The 19,009-nt window shown below is 34.3% G+C and overlaps 1 protein-coding gene across 2 annotated transcripts in view; it reads left to right on the top strand.

The window, feature by feature from the left end:
* Window positions 1-19,009, top strand: part of TMEM135 (transmembrane protein 135) — a 271,644-nt gene that overhangs the window by 165,723 nt on the left and 86,912 nt on the right. For both annotated transcript variants that reach the window (XM_064576804.1, XM_064576803.1), the window contains one exon: window positions 8,043-8,089. In XM_064576804.1, the coding sequence (XP_064432874.1) occupies window positions 8,043-8,089 (47 nt within the window). The remainder of the gene's footprint in view (window positions 1-8,042; window positions 8,090-19,009) is intronic.

The following is a 19,009-nucleotide window of genomic DNA, read 5'->3' as shown; positions in this document are numbered from 1 at the left end:
AGTTTCACTTACAAGAAAAATGCAACTATAATATGAGCTATCACTTCTTTCATGCATCCAGATTGGCAAGAATAAATAGTTTGATAAAACACAAACTGGGGGGCGCCTGGGTGGCTCAGTCGTTAAGCGTCTGCCTTCGGCTCAGGTCATGATCCCAGGGTCCTGGGATCGAGTCTCACATCGGGCTCCCTGCTCTGCGGGAGGCCTGCTTCTCCCTCTCCCACTCCCCCTGCTTGTGTTCCTGCTCTCGCTATGTCTCTGTCAAAAAAATAAATAAAATCTTAAAAAAAAAAAAACACAAACTGGGTATGGGAAAATAGGTAGTGTAAGGAAATAAGTGCTTTCATATGTGGATGATGGGAATAAATCAAAATTAAAAATGCACCTAGCCCTAAATGCAGTGAATTCAGGTCTAAGAATTTATCTCAAGAGATATAAGTGCACATGTTTGCAAAATATACTTTGGTATTCAGTATTTTCTGGCTCCACCCCCTCTAAATATCTATTCATATACTGTTTTTAAAAATGTCAGCATTTCCATATGGGGTGTGTGTGTGTGTGTGTAAAATTAGAAAGGAAAGTATAAAACAATGCCTTTATTAGATATATATATACAAATGTGTGCACAGACAGGATATCAGAGACCTGGAATAGGAGGGGACTTTCTTTTCACTGTATTTTTGTTATTCAGTTTGCAGTTTTGTTTTTATTGTGTATATGCATTACTTTGTAAAAATCAGTTTGAATAGTTTTTGACATGTAATTTACATGCTGTAAAATTGGCCAGTTGAAAGTTAATTATGTGAGTTTTAGTCTATTTATAGAGTTCTGCATCTATCCATACAATCTAATTTTAGAAACTTTTCATCACCCTCAGAAGAAACTTTGTACCATTAGCAAACAGTTGCTATCACACCTCACTTCCCTAGCTCTAGACATCCATTACTCTACTTTCTGTAAATAGATTTGTCTCTTCTGGAATTCATATAAATGGTATCATACAACATGTGGTCATTTATAACTAGCTTCTTTCAGTTAAATAATATTTTTGAGGTTCATCCATGTTGTAGCATGCCCTATATTACTTTTTGAGTTAAAAAATGTTAAAATTAAAGTAAAAAAAGCAATTGGAAAATTGTCCTTTTTAAGTATGTTGTGCAATGGTTGTGAAATGGAAGAGAATTACAGAGAAAGTATTGTCAGAGTTACTATTTACTGAACATCTTTGATGTACTAGTAATTCTTTTAGGCTTTATGTATGTTATCTTATTTAATCCTTACAATATATGTAATAGATGGTATTGTATTGTTTCTACAAATGAGTAAATTAAGTGGTATGATTATAAGTTGTGTGTCAATTTACACATAAAAGCATAAAGTATAAAAATAGATGTATGCAGATATCTACAGCCAGAGTTAGAATATTTTACGTGCTACATAACATTACCACAATGCACAGTGGAAATACCACTCATTAGCCAGATAGTTCTAATAGAATTTTTTGCAATTATGGATCTATTCTATATCTCTTCTGTTATAGTATCCACAACTACATGTGGCTATTGGTTACGTGAAATAGGACTAGTGTGAGTGAGGAACTAAATTTTAATGTTATATAATTGTAAATAATTTAAATTTAACTACACTCTGCTTCTGTCCTTGATGTAGTAACAATTACTGGTTGATCACGGTAATCCTTACTCCTACAGCTGTAAGTGTCAAAACCTGTGCAACAGATGAAACAGTGGTTTCAAGGTCTTGGTTATAAGACCACCAAAGGGCAGAGAGGTCCCTGAGAGCAGGGAAACAAATGAAATGGACCCTACGAGTAGAGTATGCTAGCTTCCCGCTTGCGGGAGTTTCAAGGCTTGGATCAAAGAGGAGGCATTCAGACAAGGTCAAAGACTTTCTGAGTTGAAGAAACAGAGTGGAGAGTGAGAGAAGACAATGCTGGATAGAGTTCATAGAACAGAAGACTAGAGAGAAAAGTGCTTAGCTGCTTGCTTAATGATTAGGACAAGTACCTGCGGGAAATGCCCCAGGTCAAGGAAAGAACAACCTGAAAGGATTTGAGGTCCTTACTTGAGTGCTTGCCTTTCAGATAGCAGCAGGAATAGTGTCTTGTTTCTACTAGCCAGACTGGAAAAATCTCAAGATTCATGTGGCTTTGGGTGAAGTACACGTAAGGGTCTTATCTCAGTTAATGGGGAGTAATTGGCTCTAAATTGAGCACTACTCTACTCCCTCCTAAAATACCTTAAGAGCAAGTCCTTAAGTGATCAAACTGTTTCCAAATAACTGTGTCCCTGAACAAAGCTCAACATCTATGAGAATACGGAAATATCGAGCACTCACCAAGGTAAAATTCAGAATGTCTGATATCCAATCAAAATTACCAGGCATGCAGTAAGAAACAAGAAAATTTGACCCATAATGAGACAATAAATATGTCAATACCAAACCCAAACTGACAAAGCTGTTAGAATTAGTAGGCAAGGACATTAAAAAGAGTTATTATAACTGAATTCCATAGTTTCAAAAAGTTAGAGATATGGAAAATAGGGAAAAAATCTAAATCAAACTTCTAGAGATGGTAATTACACAGTGTAAGATGGAAAATCTACTGAATGGCATTAATGACACACATTACAGAAGAAAATATTGGTGAACTTGAAGACATAATAATAGAAGCAACCCAAAATAAAACAGAGAGTAAAGAGATTTTTTTTTTTTTTACAAAGTAAACAGAACATTAGTTGTGGAACAACTTCAGGGGAACTGCTGTATATTAATTTGAGTTCCTAAAGAAGAAAAGGGGGAAAGAAAAAAATTAATATAATTATGGCTGAAAAAATTTTCAAATTTGGTGAAAATTGTAAACCCACAGGTCCAAGAAATTTAATGAAACCATAGTAGAAGAAACAAGAAGAAGACTACTCCAAAGCACATCATAATCAAATTGTACGAAGATATTGGAGTGACATTTGTTGAGCTAACTACTGAAATAAAATCCGTCAACCTAGAAATCTACACCCTGAAAAAGTCTTTAAAAATAAAGGAAATTATTTTAGATCTATGTTTTTAAACAAAAAATATTAAAGTGTCATTTTGTAATAGAGGTTAAAGTATGATAGATGACAATAATAGCACAAAGGGCAGAAGAGGAGGAATGGAAGTATCCTATTGTAAAGTTCCATATTATATATTAAGTAGTATAATATCCCTTGAATGGAGACTATCAATTTAAAAATCTATACTATAAACCCTAAAGCAAACACTAAAATAAGCCAACAAAGGAGAGAAAATGGAATCATAAAAAATAGTTAATCCAGAAAAGGCAGAAAAAGAACACAAATGAGAAACAATAGAAAAATAAATACCAAGATGATAGATTTAATTTTGAACTTACCAGTAGTCATGTTAAATATGAACACTCAATGCCAATGAAGAGATGGAGGTTTTCAGATAGCATGTAAAACAAGAAACAACAAGAATGCCTACACACATGAACTTCTAATATAAAGACCCAATCAGTTAAAAGTAAAAGAATGGACAACTAATAGTATCAAAAGAAATCTGGAGTTACTATCAGACAAAATAGATTTCAGAACAAGGGATATTATCAGAGATAAGGTAATTTCATCATGATAAAGTGGACATATTTCTAAATATTTATGTTCCTAGAATCAGAGCCTCAGAATACACCAAGGAAAAACTGATAGAACTGCAAGGAGAGATTGTGGAGACAACTCCACAATTATAGCAGGACATTTTGATAACTTTTCTCAATAATTGATTGAACAAGTAGGCAATTAGGGATACAGAAGATTTGAACAACCTAACCGATAGATATCTCTCCCAGCAACAGTAGAAGACACATTCCTTTAAAATGCGCATTGGGGGGCGCTTGTGTGGCTCAGTCGGTTAAGTGTCTGCCTTCGGCTCAGGTCATGATCCCGTATCTGGTTCTCTGCTCGGCAGGGAGTCTGCTTCTCCCTCTTCCTCTGTAATCTCTCTCACTTTTGTGCTCTCTCAAATAAATAAATAAAATCTTAAAAAAATAAAAAGCACATTGGTGTGGGGGGCTGCCTGGCTGGCTCAGTCTGAGGAGCATGCAACTCACTTAGCATTGTGAGTTTGAGCCCCATGTTGAGTGTAGAGGTTACGTTAAAAAAAAAAAATACACATGGATATTTACCAAATACATGGAACATATTCTGATATGTTTTGGGACACAAAATAAGTCCTGATAAATTTAGAAATAATCAACTCATATAAAGTATTTTCTGACCATAATGGAATCAAATAAGAAGTCAGTAACAACAGAAAGGTCACTTAAAATCCCCAAATATTTGGAAACTAAACATACTTCTAAGTAAGTCATGTATCACAGAGGTAAGCAAAAGCAAAATTTGAAAGTATTTTGAATGAATAAAAATGAATAACGAACTTATCAAAATGATCAGGATACAGGTACAGCAGATCTTAGGAAGATATTAATAGCATTATATACCTACATTTAAAAAAAAAATCTAGATCAATGGCCTAAATTTTTGTCTTTAAAAAAATAGGAAAACAAAAGCAAATGAAATCCAAAGCAAACAGAAAAAGGAACTAATAAAGATCAAGTTGAAATCAATGAAATAGAAAACAGAAAAACGATAGAGAACATTAATGAAACCAAAAGTGAAACTTAGGTGGACCTAAGTTCTTTTTAGCTTTAAAATTTTGTAATTTGAAACACAGAAAATACTCTTCTTTATTTACCTACAGATTTACATTTATTTGAAAAAACATTTTTTTGAAAGTCAAGATGTATAGTAAATTAGCACAATTAAAAATAATTTGAAACACTAGGTCACTCAAATTTCAATCCTTTCTTTAGCATTTAACACAATACTGAATACCTTTCATAATAAGAATCAGAACCTTTCCATGGTTCTGTTGATATAGTCCCCTCATTTACCTCTCATTTCCTCAATGTCTGTACCAAGTCTCTGCATCCTTGACTACTTTGTATAAAACAACAACCCCTATTCTCCTGCATTTATTTCCTTATCCTGCTTTGTTTTTCTCCAAAACTGCAACCACTATCTTTTCCTTTAATACCTTCTTTTACCTAACTAAAAGATAGCTTTCTTTAGGGCAAAGACTTTGTGCATTTTGTGTATTGTTGTAAGTTCTCGAACAGTGCCCAGCACATAATAGGCATTCAGTAAATACCTGTTAAATGAAATGATCAATTATACATTAATATCCTTTAGATTCTCTTCCCCCCCACCCCATTTGTACAGATTTTCATCTCTTGAATTTGAGAGATTTTGAAAGGTCTGTCTGTTTAATAGAAACTTTCCAGACTTAGGTGTCTAGGTGACGTTCTTCATATCTAGATCACTTCTATAAGTAACAAAACAAAGTTAAAACAGTTTGCTGAACACCTAACAATTATCATCTCATTGAATCTTCCCAACAGTTCAAAGTGAGATGAAATTCTCACTTTACAGACAAGGGATCTAAGGCTTAGGAAATTAAGTAAGGCTTTGAAAGTCACATACAACTAGATTCAAACCCAGATCTGCCATACTCTAAAGATTGAGATCTTAAACATTGTACTTTTTCCCAGTTTCAGTTATTTGCAGAGATAAATGTTAGTTTAACATGAGTATCGATAGGTTTAGCATATTAGGTTAGAGCATAGCAACATTTTGAGGGAAAGAGACTAAGGAAATTTTCCTTAGAGAAGTTAGAGGGTGTGGGAAAGATTTGTGGGACACTTCTAGAGAGGTTTGTGAATAGGTCTGCAAAGGGGAAAATGACTAGGTCAGGAAAGGAATGAAACATTGAACATCTAGGAAGGATGGCTTTGCCCAAAGGGATAAAATGATAGGGAAATACAAATTGAGGTTCATGATCTGGGTCATTGGCTGGCAAATTATAACCAGTAAACAAACTCAATTGGACTCTAATTTTTAATTGGTTAATCAATCATTGAAAATTATTCCATATGCTTTAAGTTATGTTGTCAAAAGCAGTGATATGAACCTTACACATCATTGATAGGGTATTTTTAAAGGTAATAGAAAGGAGAGAGGAAAGGAAGGAGCAAGGAGGACAGAAGATGGTGTGTGTGTGCTTATTAGAAAAAGATTTTATATACTTTACATGTGGAAAAAGATTTTATATATTTTCTGTATAATAAGTAATAAAAATATTTGTTTTGTAGTAATTGATACTTTCTTTTGGTTTGTAGGTTTATAGATTTCTAAGCCATTCAGGTTATTTTTATAGTGTTTATCTTAGGCCAAGGTGGCAAACTTGTCAAACTTAATTTGTAATAGCAAAACTATTAGACTTCCCTTAAGTTGACTAGAAATTATTTGTGTTGGAAGTAACAAAACACTATTTTGCACGATACTCATTTTTGGTGCGCTTTGTGGTCAGCCGTTTATAGTTAAAGATTGTCCATTTGTCGTTTGTCTATGATGTGAGGCCATTGACAGTCATGTTTAGTTTACACTGTTGTTAACATAAGAACACATTTTACAACTTGTTTTTCAGTGATTTAAAACAACTTATGGAGATCCACCTTGTTGGCACAACTAAGCTTTTGGTCAGGACTTGGATTCTGGATTCTTTCCATATATACCTTTTTTTTTTTTTTTTAGGAGAGAGTAGGGGGGAAGGGACAGAGGGAGAGGGAGAATGTTAGGTGGGCTCCATACCCAGTGTGGAGCTGGACGTGGGGCTTGATCTCACAACACTGAGATCATGACCTGAGCCAAAATCAAGTCAGATGCTTAACTGACTGAGCCACCTAGGCACGCCTCCATATACATTTTATTTTGTTGTATTTAGTGTGATATGTTTGAGGGGAGCTTTTAAAGTTAGGTTTACTGGGGCACCTGGGTGGCTCAGTTGGTTAAGCAACTGCCTTCGGCTCAGGTCATGATCCTGGAGTCCCGGGATCGAGTCCCGCATCGGGCTCCCTGCTCAGCAGGGAGTCTGCTTCTCCCTCTGACCCTCCTCCCTCTCATACTCTCTGTCTCTCATTGTCTCTCTCGCAAATAAATAAATAAAATCTTAAAAAAAATAAATAAATAAAGTTAGGTTTACTATATTCGGATGCCTGTTTTTAGAGGAATTTTTTTATAGCTAGTCCATATCCCACAAAGGATGATTATATTTTTAGGAGTTTTTCTTATTGATTAGAACTGGTTGACAACTGAACTGTATTTTAGGTTTGAAAAAAATCTGGTCATCTTGGTATAACAGTTAATATGCTTATGATTTATTTGCTGACTTCATTATATAAGAGCCATTGTCTTTGTTTTTAAGTTACTTGCTTTTTCAGGCATTTTTAGATTATTTAAAAAATTGATCCTTTTTGAACCATGTTACCCTTCTACCTAGACTATATACATATATACATATAGTAATATATATACATATTTTATACTACATAATGTAAAATGTATGTAATTTTATTTGTATGTGTGTGTACAGACTCATTATTGCCTTAATATGGTTTATATGAAAGGTAGAGAATATGATACGTGTATGACTAGTTTTCACATCTTTAAATTGTCTCAGGCACAAGATTTAATAGTGGGTATTTTGCTTTTATAAGACACAAATGATGCAACAACATGGGTGGAGCTAGAGAGTATAATGCTGAGTGAAATAAGTCAGTCAGAGAAAGACAAATACCATATGATTTCACTCACATGTGGGATTTAAGAAACAAAACAAGTAAAGGGGAAGAAAAAGAGAGGAGAGACAAAACAAGAAACAGACTCTTAACTATATAGGAAACAAACTAATGGTTACCAGAGGGGTTACCAGGTGGGGGGATGTGGATTAAAGAGTACACTTGTCCTGATAAGTACCCCACGATGTATGGAATTGGTGTATCATTATCTTGTACTCTTGAAACTAATATAACACTGTATGGTAACTATACTGGAATTAAAATTTAGAAAAAGAAAGATACACAAATGATGTCAGTGTTCTTTTGCAAGTAATATATTTTCTCCTTGTTGTAGGTCCTTTTGTTCTGCATCACAGCTGCCATGTACATGTTCTTTTTCAGGTATGTCCTGTTATACCTATTTATTTTAATAGAAAAAATAGGGTTCCTTTGTGGTTTTTAAATCAGCCATGTAACTAACGTTGTTCCCTAAATAATTATTTCTCACAAGTAGCACGAGGTTTTGTTTTGTTTTTGTTTCCTTCCTCTTGGATTGTTAGAAATAAATCACTGCTTCTTAGTGGATAGAAGAGAGGGAAAAAAGATTTGTTTTGTTTGTTTGTTTTTCATATTCTCCTTACAGGTTCATCTTGGAAAGCTGAATATATAAATTAATAATCTTAAATACTGATAAGTGAGTTTTTGTTTTTTGTGGACCTGATTTTAGATATTCTCCACTCTCCAACATTTTAAATCAATTTAAGTCAACATTTTAAATTTAAATAAGAAATTTAAATAAATTTAAATAAGAAAAAAGTGATGGTAGGGCTTAATCTAAATCTTCTGCCAAGATAACCTAGCACATTAATCATGGTCTTTAAAAGATTAAATTAGTCCGTAATGTCAGAGTTGTATTTCTCATTGACATTGAAACTGTGAGGCCTGTGGAGCAGTGTTAGGATGGCTCAAGATTTCAAGGCCAATGAAAAGGACACCATCGTTCTATAACCATAGCAGTACAGGAAGAGGATTTTGGATTGGGAAGAGTCCATTCCTTCCTAACCTTTATTGTTAGTGATACCAGTAATTCTCATTTATTTCAGTCCTATTACACTAATTTGAATAGACGTTTCTTGATTTTTCTGGATATAGGCAGAATTCAATCACAACAGGAAGGACCAAACTTTTAAAATTAAAATTTGTACGGGGCGCCTGGGTGGCTCAGTCGGTTGAGCGGCTGCCTTCGGCTTGGGTCATGATCCCAGGGTCCTGGGATCGAGCCCCGCATCGGGCTCCCTGCTCGGCAGGAAGCCTGCTTCTCCCTCTCCCACTCCCCCTGTTTGTGTTCCCTCTCTCGCTGTGTCTCTCTCTGTCAAATAAATAAATAAAATCTTAAAAAAAAAAAAATTAAAATTTGTACTTGATTGACCAAAGCAGTTACAGATTTTAATAAGATATATTTGATAGATATCTTAATTTTTTCTTTTTACCTAAATCAGACAATTCAACCATACCAGAATTTTAAAACAATTTCCTGCCAGAATATCCTAATAAATATTTGATAAGCACAGTGATAGGATTTTAACTTACTATGACTTTATCCAAAATTTTACATGCACATTTAAAGTGATGCTGCTGCTGTTATTCTTGTAAAGAAAGGGACAGCCAGGCCATTAGAAGGGAAAAATGGATCAGATTTCAAGGTAGGGAGAACTTGATTTGTAAAGGATTGGTAATGGGTGCATAATATTTTTTGTCAGTTATTAATGACTGAAAAATCATTGCAGCTCTCCGGGGGTCTTTGTGAAATTGTTTGAGCTACCATATGGTCTCTTTCTTATATTTTAACAATTTAGGGGTGTCCACCATATGGTCTCTTTCTTATATTTTAACAATTTAGGGGTCAGGTATAGGAATTAGGGACAATGACTATATCATTTCATCAATTTCCAAAAATTGCATATTGTATTCAGATATATTATTAGGACAATATGTAAAAAGTTCACATGGTTGATCTTTATGTCTATCTAGTCTGAAGGTAAAGCATACCTAGTGGGGAAAATATAAAAAAGAGAAAAACTTAGAAACCTATCTTCTTTTTTTTTTTTTTAAAGATTTTATTTATTTATTTGAGACAGAGAGAATGAGAGAGAGAGAGAGAGCACATGAGAGGGGGGAGGGCCAGAGGGAGAAGCAGACTCCCCGCCGAGCAGGGAGCCCAATGCGGGACTCGATCCTGGGACTCCAGGATCATGACCTGAGCCGAAGGCAGTTGCTTAACCAACTGAGCCACCCAGGCGCCCCAGAAACCTATCTTCTGTTGACATGTACAGGAGGAAAATACAATATCAAGTAAATTTTCTTTTTGTGAAAATTCCCAAAAGCAGATAGTTAAATGCAACAGTCCTTCCAGTCTGACACTTAAAGAGAGTGTATTTGATCAACAGTTAGCATTTCTTAGTCATCAGTTTTTGAGGTTTAAAAAACAAATTGTATGTTGAATATAGTGATAATGCCCAAGTTTTAGCTTGGTCCTCAGAAATCATACTTTGAAAACTGCTGCCATCAACGTAGTATTTTTGGTGTAGAAAGAAAATCAGCCCTATAAATATGTATTTTGGTGTAGAGCTATGAAACCTTTTCCTGTTTCAGTCACAAAGTCTAGGTTAAAAACAACATTTTAAAATACTTTCCAGAAGGCTCAATACAAGGTATTGCTGCCAAGATAAACATTTTCAGTTTTCTGAGGAAAGGGCTTGTTTTCTCCTAAAAGAAGCACTATCACCAAATTCCTAGTGTTCTTGGCAGAAGTTAGTTTGAATAACTCAATAAAAGAGGTTTGGCAAATGGTAAAATAAAACCATTTATAAAGTACTACAATCAAACAAAACAATGTTACATGTTTGTCTGAACTCTGGCCTGTTTGGAATGAACAAACAACATTGTGTACATAGCAGTTAGTGAGTCTAATTGCATTAAAATATTTTATTCTTAAAACTCAGTTTAATATACAGATATTTGAGGTCACATTTTTTCCATTTATTAACAATTTTAATTCTAATTGCTTAAAATAGGTAAATATCAAATGATATTGTCCCTAGGTTTCCATATATACTAATTTCCTTTGAGAAGAGAGGATAAGGGAATCATTTTATGTTAGAAATTAATAAGCTTGTGTTTTTATCCTAACCTATAAGTGGGAAAAAGGGAAATGAGACCCCCCTTTCAATAGAGAGGAAATGTGCCAATTTTATTTATTTAGAGTAGGAACTTGAGGAAGTAGTTCCATAAGTATTTTCTAAAAGTGACATATAGGATGTGATGGTTATAGTATGAATTTACTTAAAAAGTAATGCAGTGTTCTTAGTATTAAAATCATGGCTATTAAAATGTGTAATGAAAACATCTTACTTTTGAGTAGTTCTTTTGTTATTTTTTAATAGGTACAGTTTTCTTTTCACGTGCATTTTCTCATACACAGTGATCTTGATTTTCAATCTGTACACCAGAAATAAGGCTTACATTCAGATAGAATTCTAAGAAAACTTCAGAGGCTTGGGTTGAGGAACGGTAATACGTGAAGAGAATTCTAGTTCTTAGCCAGCTGGCCATCCATCCATCCGGGTGTCTGTTGATAACCAACATATGCTGTGGATTCTGTTAAGAACTGGGGTACAATATTTTGAAGATATTTTGAAAGAAGTCTTTCTGTACAACCCCCAGTGGGCATTCTTCATAATGATTCTGCTTCCATTGTTCAATCATGCTATTATTTTGTATGTTGTTGTCATAACTTTGTCTTAGAGCATGTCTGTCACTATGAAGCAGAAATCATAGTTGAAAATTTGGTAGAATATTTCTTCTCATGCATACCTTTAAAGCACATTTTTTTTTTAACTTCTAAATGTATACTTATGGGTAAAGCAACTTTTTTTTTTTAAGTCAAGGATTTATTATAGTTGTTGATTCAGGCTTTATTAGGATCTTTCCAACAGTCATGTGGAGAGAAGAAATGAGTCTCTTTTGAACCATTAGCTCTTTCATTTTTTTAACTGAGAAGCAAAGGAGAGAATCAACAACAACACAAACAGCATGCCAAAACTAATACCCATAATCCTGCTAACAAAAAACAATGAAACATGCTACACTTTTAAACAATTTATTTATTGGTTTTATTTTCAACATTAGGTATCTGTGTATGGAGAACACATAGTTTAGAAAAGTGAAATAATTCAGTTTCACTTTTCTTTAATAATTTAATTTAAAATAGACAGTATCATAAAGCATATCATGACAGCTTTGATCCCATCCTGGTGAGTACCTAGCTAGAAATTCTTTCCACCTGCCTTTGCAAAGGCAGCAACAAATCCAACAGTTTGTTTAAACATGTAGATTGAAAGGCTCAGACTTGTTGTCATAGCAGATAATCTGTGAACTGTGTATGACTGATTCGCAGGAGACATAACTTAATCTGCTATAAACATTGAAAAACATTGTATTTTTATTTAGAATCTAGTGCAAATTAAAGTTGATTGTTGTTGTGTTTAAAACATTACTTAGAAACAGTATTGATGCCTGCCATGGATGAATTCTGGTCAAGTCTCTGTGAAGGTACAAATAATAAACTGTTTCATTAGTCTCAAGATAATGGATGTATTTTGTTTTTAAGAAAATGAAATGACACTATTCATTGGCTGTCTGCATTTTTGAGTGAAAGACATTTGTGATTGTCGTTGAATCTCCTAATGTAAACGGAACCTAGTATCTTTGAAGTGACTTTAACAGCAAGTAAAGAACTTTTGATCTGGGTCTTTCGACAATTATTGATTTTAACAAAAGCCCTTTAAATATCAATTAGGTTCTATTTTCTAAAGTACTGCCTAAAACTACACAGAAATCCAGTCTAGAAAATTATATAGAGCATTTGAACTTTAAAAGTTTTACTTCAGGATTAGGAGAGTTTGCCCTAATGAGGTTTGTATTTTGAAGAGATTTCTTCCAGCAAAGCAGAGAGTGAATTGGGGGCCTGTAGGGGGCATAATGGCAGTTAATGGGAGGATACTGTTGCAGTTATCCTGGAAGAAAATGGTGGGGGCGTGACTGAAGGTTATTATGGTAATAATAAATAATAAACATAGTAAAGAGTGGATCTATATGAGATATGAGTATTGATGCTTGGATGAAGAAGAGAGAAACACTGGAAATTAGCAAATTAGCAAATTAGAAAATGTATGGAAATTGAGTACAGGTTTTGCAATTACTGAGATTGAAGTGCATTTAAGACACTCACATTAAGAGATATAAATGTATATCACTTGGGTATTTGGAGATTAGGACATAAATAGAGGCTATGCTTGATTGTCACACCAATTGGTTGAGTACAGACAAATTATACAACTTCTGTATGCTTAGTTTTTTCTTTATTAAAAAGTATAAATTATTATATGGACCTCATAGATCGGCTTCTGGTGATTAAATTAGACACAGTGTCTTTCAAACTTTTTTGAATATGACCCAAAATAAGAACTACATACACACACACATAAATTTTCCAGAATAATACTTAACCTTACTACATGGAATACATTTGGATATTTTTTTATTCTACTTTATTTTATTTAAAAAGCTGCTTTGAACTACCAGCAGTGTGAAAAAACACTGAGCTAATACAGGTGAGCACCTTGCTCAGTGATTATTTAGCAGAAGTAGAGTTATGAGTAGTGATTATTGTCTGTAAACTAGGAAAGAAAGTTAATTAAAATGGAGGATTTCAAGAATGAGGGCATTATCTTTAGTGTTAATGCTGTAAATATATTCATTAAGGTAAGGGCTAAAAATGTTCATTTGCTCTAGCAACCTGGTTGTCAGTGGTAACCAGCTAGAGAAATTTTTGTTGCTGAATTGGGATAGTAGATTGAGAAATGTGACATGATGTTCACTTTAAATATATACAATTAATTTTGTCAATTATTTTTTGAGGAAAGTTAGGAAAATTTTTTTTAATAAATGCAAAAAAGGTGTGAGCTGAGGAAGCAGAATGAGTATAATAAACTCAAATTTGAGCAGAGAAAGGGCAAGTTGTTATAGGAGTAAGGTTTTCTTTTGCATTCCTTCTTAGTTTATTTATTTTTATTTTTATTTTTTTTTATTTTATTTATTTATTCATGAGAGACAGGGAGAGAGCCACCCAGGCACCCTTAGTTTGTTTTTTTGTAGGCAAGAGAGACTAGACTATGGGAAAGTTTAAGTGAGTAAAAGAAGGTTGCACAAGCAGGAGAGATTAACAAGTTGGGGAAATAGGAAAGAGAAGAGAAATGGTCTAAAATGCAGTCCAGAAGGTCAACAGAGATAGCTAGATTGTTAAACCTATTTGTCTGATAGAGATCATGTTAGATAATTATGAGAAAATTGAAGTTCCTTTTAAAAGCCTTGAACATACTGTTTAAGTGGAAGAGGATTGATAAATATAGAAGAGGTGAGGTAGTAAATAGAAAAATCTTAGGTCTTTGGCTTCCTAAATTCATTGTCATTCTTAAAAGGTATTAATTATAAGTTAATTAACTTGTTGATAAAAATTGACATGGGCTTGGGAAACCAACATTCCTCAGAAGATATATGCAGGTGAATTGAGGTACTTTCATAAATGGCAACTAACTAGGGAGCTTACCAAGAATGCAAAATCTGTCCTATGCAAAGATAAAGATAGAGATCCTTAGGACTGTTGCTATCCTCAAAGCAAGTTGAAAAGGTGAGAAAACATAGGTTCAAAATTTTGTAAATCACTGTGTCTGACAATGCAGAGCTTATTATCAAATCAAATGACTGTAATCTGACTTTCTTTTTGGGGGAGGTAGAGAATTAGTCTGCCCATGTGGTGAATGTACTCCATCTGTGGATGGAAGTTGTGGCAAATCTGTTTTCACTTTTTGCCTATTAGCCTTTGAAATACTGTGCCTCAATAAAGAAATTGCTCAAACATTTTATATCTAATATAAATGTTTGTTGTTTTTTAGTAGAAAGCAAAGAGAAATATTGTTTGGAGAAATACTATCAACTTAAAATGCAACTTCTTACGGATTTCGTGGCACACAATCACATTAGAAGCGGTCAGTTGTCTTTGCAGTTTTATTTTCAAGAATAAAAATGCATTTTTGGGTGGTTTTCTAAATGTAAATATTTTATTTATTTTTATTGATGTCGAAGTTCAAGAAGTGATGACATGTTACTAAGTCAGTGAAGAGTTTAACCGTTAACATGCCAGTAGGCTTGTTCTAGTAGTTCTCAGGTTCCACTGGATATTGGAGCCTCTGTGAATCAAGATGGCAGTTTGCAGTTAAAATAAAGGATAAACCATAATTATGCTTATCTTTTTTTTTTTTTACTAAAACAATTTTAACTTATGTTAGCACTTTTCACCTAAATCAAGTTGGCACTATATAGTTATATTTATTTTTTATTGAATCTGTAAGATACAATGTAGCTAGAATTTAATAGTAGTTAATAGCTATGTCATGCATAAGAAGTCATGTGTTCCAAGTTCTACACTTGTATTTATTTTATGGACAGAAGAATAATTCTTATAAATAATTCTTCTTAAGTATTTAGGAGAAATGAAAATGTTTTTGTTTTGGAAATGACAATTCACAGAAGATTTTAATAAAGCATTTCTGTTTTGAGCAACAAGAAATCATTCTTGGGTATAAGAATCTGTTACCTTAACAGAAGTCTCAGCAAATCAAATATTCATAAGTAAGAGAAATAATATGATAAAGTTCTAACATTAGTGGTGAATTCTTGAAATAATGTAGATACATTTTTTTTTCCCTGATGATGTCAGTCATAGTTTATTAGCATCGGTGATTATTGCTGGAGGTGGTTTGAGTAAAAGAGTACCTGGTAAATGTTGGAATAAATGATACTGAGTTTAAAATATCTAATGATTGAGTAAAATTTTTAGCTTTTCAGAATTTTCATTTACTTAATGAAAACATTGATGTGTTTTTGGAGGTTCCATGGTATAATGGAAATTGTATAGTCTGCAGTGCCTCACGTTCGAACAGACCTCTCTTTAGGTTTTGGCTCTTACCACTTACTAATTCTGTGGCTTCGGTAAATTATTTCTTTGGTTTCTTTTTAAATTTTTCATCCATAAAAGTATCCCTATAGTTATGAGAATTTAGAACAGATATCCCCAAGAAAATATTTTTTAAATGATATTTATGTTTCCAAGCTAATCCTTTAAAATTAACCTATAAATGAATCTATAAAATGTACTTGGAGTATAGTGCCAGTAGTACTATAGAAGCAAATAATATTTATGATAATATATTTTTGGGAAAATATATTTATTTCCAATATGTTAGAGCTAAAGCAAAAGGACTGGAAATTACCCAGTTCTTGAGCTATTCCACAGCGTCCCATCAGAGCAAGAGCTCAGAGCATAGGAGACGGGAAATGAGGGGATAGAAGAACAGAATTAGACCTCTCAGGAAGAGAGTGGTTAAAAGCAAAATGAGGGATTAACATAAGAATTAAAAAAAAATAAGGTAAAAATAAAAATAATAATAATAAAAAAAGCAAAATGAAACAGTGGCGCCTGGGTGGCTCAGGTGGTTAAGCATCCGACTCTTGGTTTTGGCTCAGGTCATGATTTCAGGGTCGTGAGATAGAGCCCCGCATTGGGCTCGTGCTCTGTGAGGAGTCTGCTAAAGATTCTCTCCCTCCCACCCTGAAATAAATAATCTTAAAAAACAAAAACAGGCTAATACCGCAAATTTAAGAGCCAAAAGAGTGGGATTATGGTTTAACCTGGGGCTTTCCTTTTACTTGTCTTCCTTTTTCTTTCTTCTCCTCCCTATTCCCTACTCTGATGCCATCTGACTGGAGGGGTGTTGGGGCAGCACAGTAAGTGGGGCTAGAGAAGAAGGGGTCTTGGAAGTATAGGGTAGATGGGCACTGTGGGGGTTGGGGTAGGTGGGTAGGGAGGAGAGTGAGGAGAGTGATGAGGAAGGAAGTGTATTGGCCCCAGATTCCCGGAGCAGCAAGATTTGTCTGTGTCTTTCTGTTGCCAGCCTTACTCTTAACTAGTTGCTAGTCCATCCATTGGAAATTGGTTTAAAAAAAAATCTAAAGAATGGAACCAACCAAGGTTATGGGGATTAAGGAGTGCAACTTGTTGTGATGAGCACTCGGTGATGTATGGAATTGTTGAATCACTACACATACACCTAAAAGTAATGCAACACTGTATGTTAACTAACTGGAATTAAAATAAAAACTTAAAAAAAAAAGAATGGAGCCAAATAGGGTATCCTTTTCACTCCAAGTTCCAAATCTCTCTAGGCATCATATTGCATCATACTCTATCATAACTCAACAGAATAAAGCCATAGGTGATTCCTGAAAGTGTCTGCAGCACTTTTTTTGTCATTTTTCAAACAGCTACCGTGCACTTGACCCTGTTTTCACACAGTTGACTATTTCATCTCTTGCCTGTAGAGGTGGGAATGATAGAGAAGGGGAGGAATAAGAAAGAGGAAACAATTGCTAGAAGCAGTAGGTTAAGAGGAGTCCTAAGTTATGTTCCTAGAGTGGCCATTTGTATTGGAAGAATCTACATTCATTTTTGTGTATCTTCCATGTAGTTAAAAGCCAGTATTTTCCCAGAATTTGCTGGTATATCATCTTCTTGTATAAGAGGGGCTGAGGAGAGCACCCGTGCTCTCCGCTGCCATAGGAGGTTACAGGGAGAAGCCTCTGTCCATGAGGAGGTGGGCTGCACCAGGCACTGAGTAGGCTAGCACCCGTGGTCTTGGACTTCCCAGCCCCAAGAGCCGTGAGAAACAGATTTCCATTGTTTGTAAGACATCCAGTGTCTAGTATTTTGTTATACTAGCTTGAACTAAGACAACTGGGAAGGGCTTTTCTACTTTCTAATGTAATGCGTTAATATTTCAGGTGTCCATTACAAATACTGGCTCGCAGACCTGCTTGCTACCCTGAGGTGTAGGCCAACTTCTGTCTCCATGTAAGCCTCCTTCCCCTTAAAGGAAAGTCTTTTAATAGGAGTCTTTTAAATGAAGTCTGAAATTATAAACTCCTTTGAATTAAATTTATTATTCATTCTTAACCCAAACACCACTCTACTGTATACAATAGAAGATCTATAGTATTAGCCAAAACCAGGGATTCCAGCTCTGCAAACTTACACACCTGTACACCATAGTCATAATTATAACTTACTCCATTTCATTCGGGCTTGAGATATAAATATAATGGTTTTGAAAATATGAGATTAAAATTATTTGGAGTTGAATATAATTTATAAATGATAAATATAGAAGCTTGAAGCTATTTAGCTGTGAAGAGACGATACAGAAGTAATTGCAGATACTTTTAAGAATTACCTTTTGGCTTTATTTGGTTGAGTTATGATATAATGCCTAGAGAGATTTTTAAATTTGGGAATTATGATGAGTAAAGAAGAGTGATAAAACTAACTCTATAATGAGAACTGATGCCTTGTGAATTAGAAAAATAGCCAGAATTTTGTAAAACACATTAGAGGACAAATAGCCTCAAATTAAGATTATATTGATTTTTTGTAAAATACATATATGTATGTATTTTGTTCATTGTAGAAAAATACCAAACAAAATCTTTCAGAGAATAACTGCTACCTTTGTGTATATCCTTATTGGCCATTTGCTATGTCTTTGTCTGTCTTTCCTCTCCACCTGCCTGCTTTCTCTCCCTCTGCCTTCCGCTTTCCCTTCCTTCCTTATTCCTTTTCTTCTCCCCTCCTCATTTCCTCTCTCCTTCCACATCTTCTACATAGATATACTTCTCAAATGAGATCATATCATGTTGCTGGATGATGAAATGCCTTTTGTTGGCATATCTGCATTAGAAAAGACTAGGAACTTTCTGTGATTAGTCTAAGCAGCAAGCCTTCTCTTGAATTACACACACTTATACTCACGTCCACTTGCCCAGGTGCACACAACAAATTATTAGAAGCGGTAGAAAGGATTCTGACACCAGTCTTCAGTTCTTCACTAAAAGAAACTGGTGATAACTGTTAATAATCTGAACATGACTAAAATAATGATTCCAAGCATCTATTCTTTCAAGTCCGGGGAATCCTCTTCTGTGTGCTATCTTCTTCTTGTTTAAGGAGAATTACTGCTAATCACAGAAAGTTCTTAGACTTTGCTGATACAGATGTACAAATTTGAAGCAGTTAATTGTTTATTTTATTGGTTATGAGGAATGCTGTAATTCACTATGTTTTTTTCAAGCCTGACTTTGTTTCTGTTGTTT

This window comes from Mirounga angustirostris, unplaced genomic scaffold (assembly GCF_029215605.1).
Source record: "Mirounga angustirostris isolate CCGP_5_RB_7025 unplaced genomic scaffold, mMirAng1.0.hap1 SCAF_13, whole genome shotgun sequence".
Lineage (NCBI taxonomy): Eukaryota > Metazoa > Chordata > Mammalia > Carnivora > Phocidae > Mirounga > Mirounga angustirostris.
The sequence above is the reverse complement of the archived record's forward strand: the minus strand, read 5'-3'. Positions and strand labels throughout refer to the sequence as shown.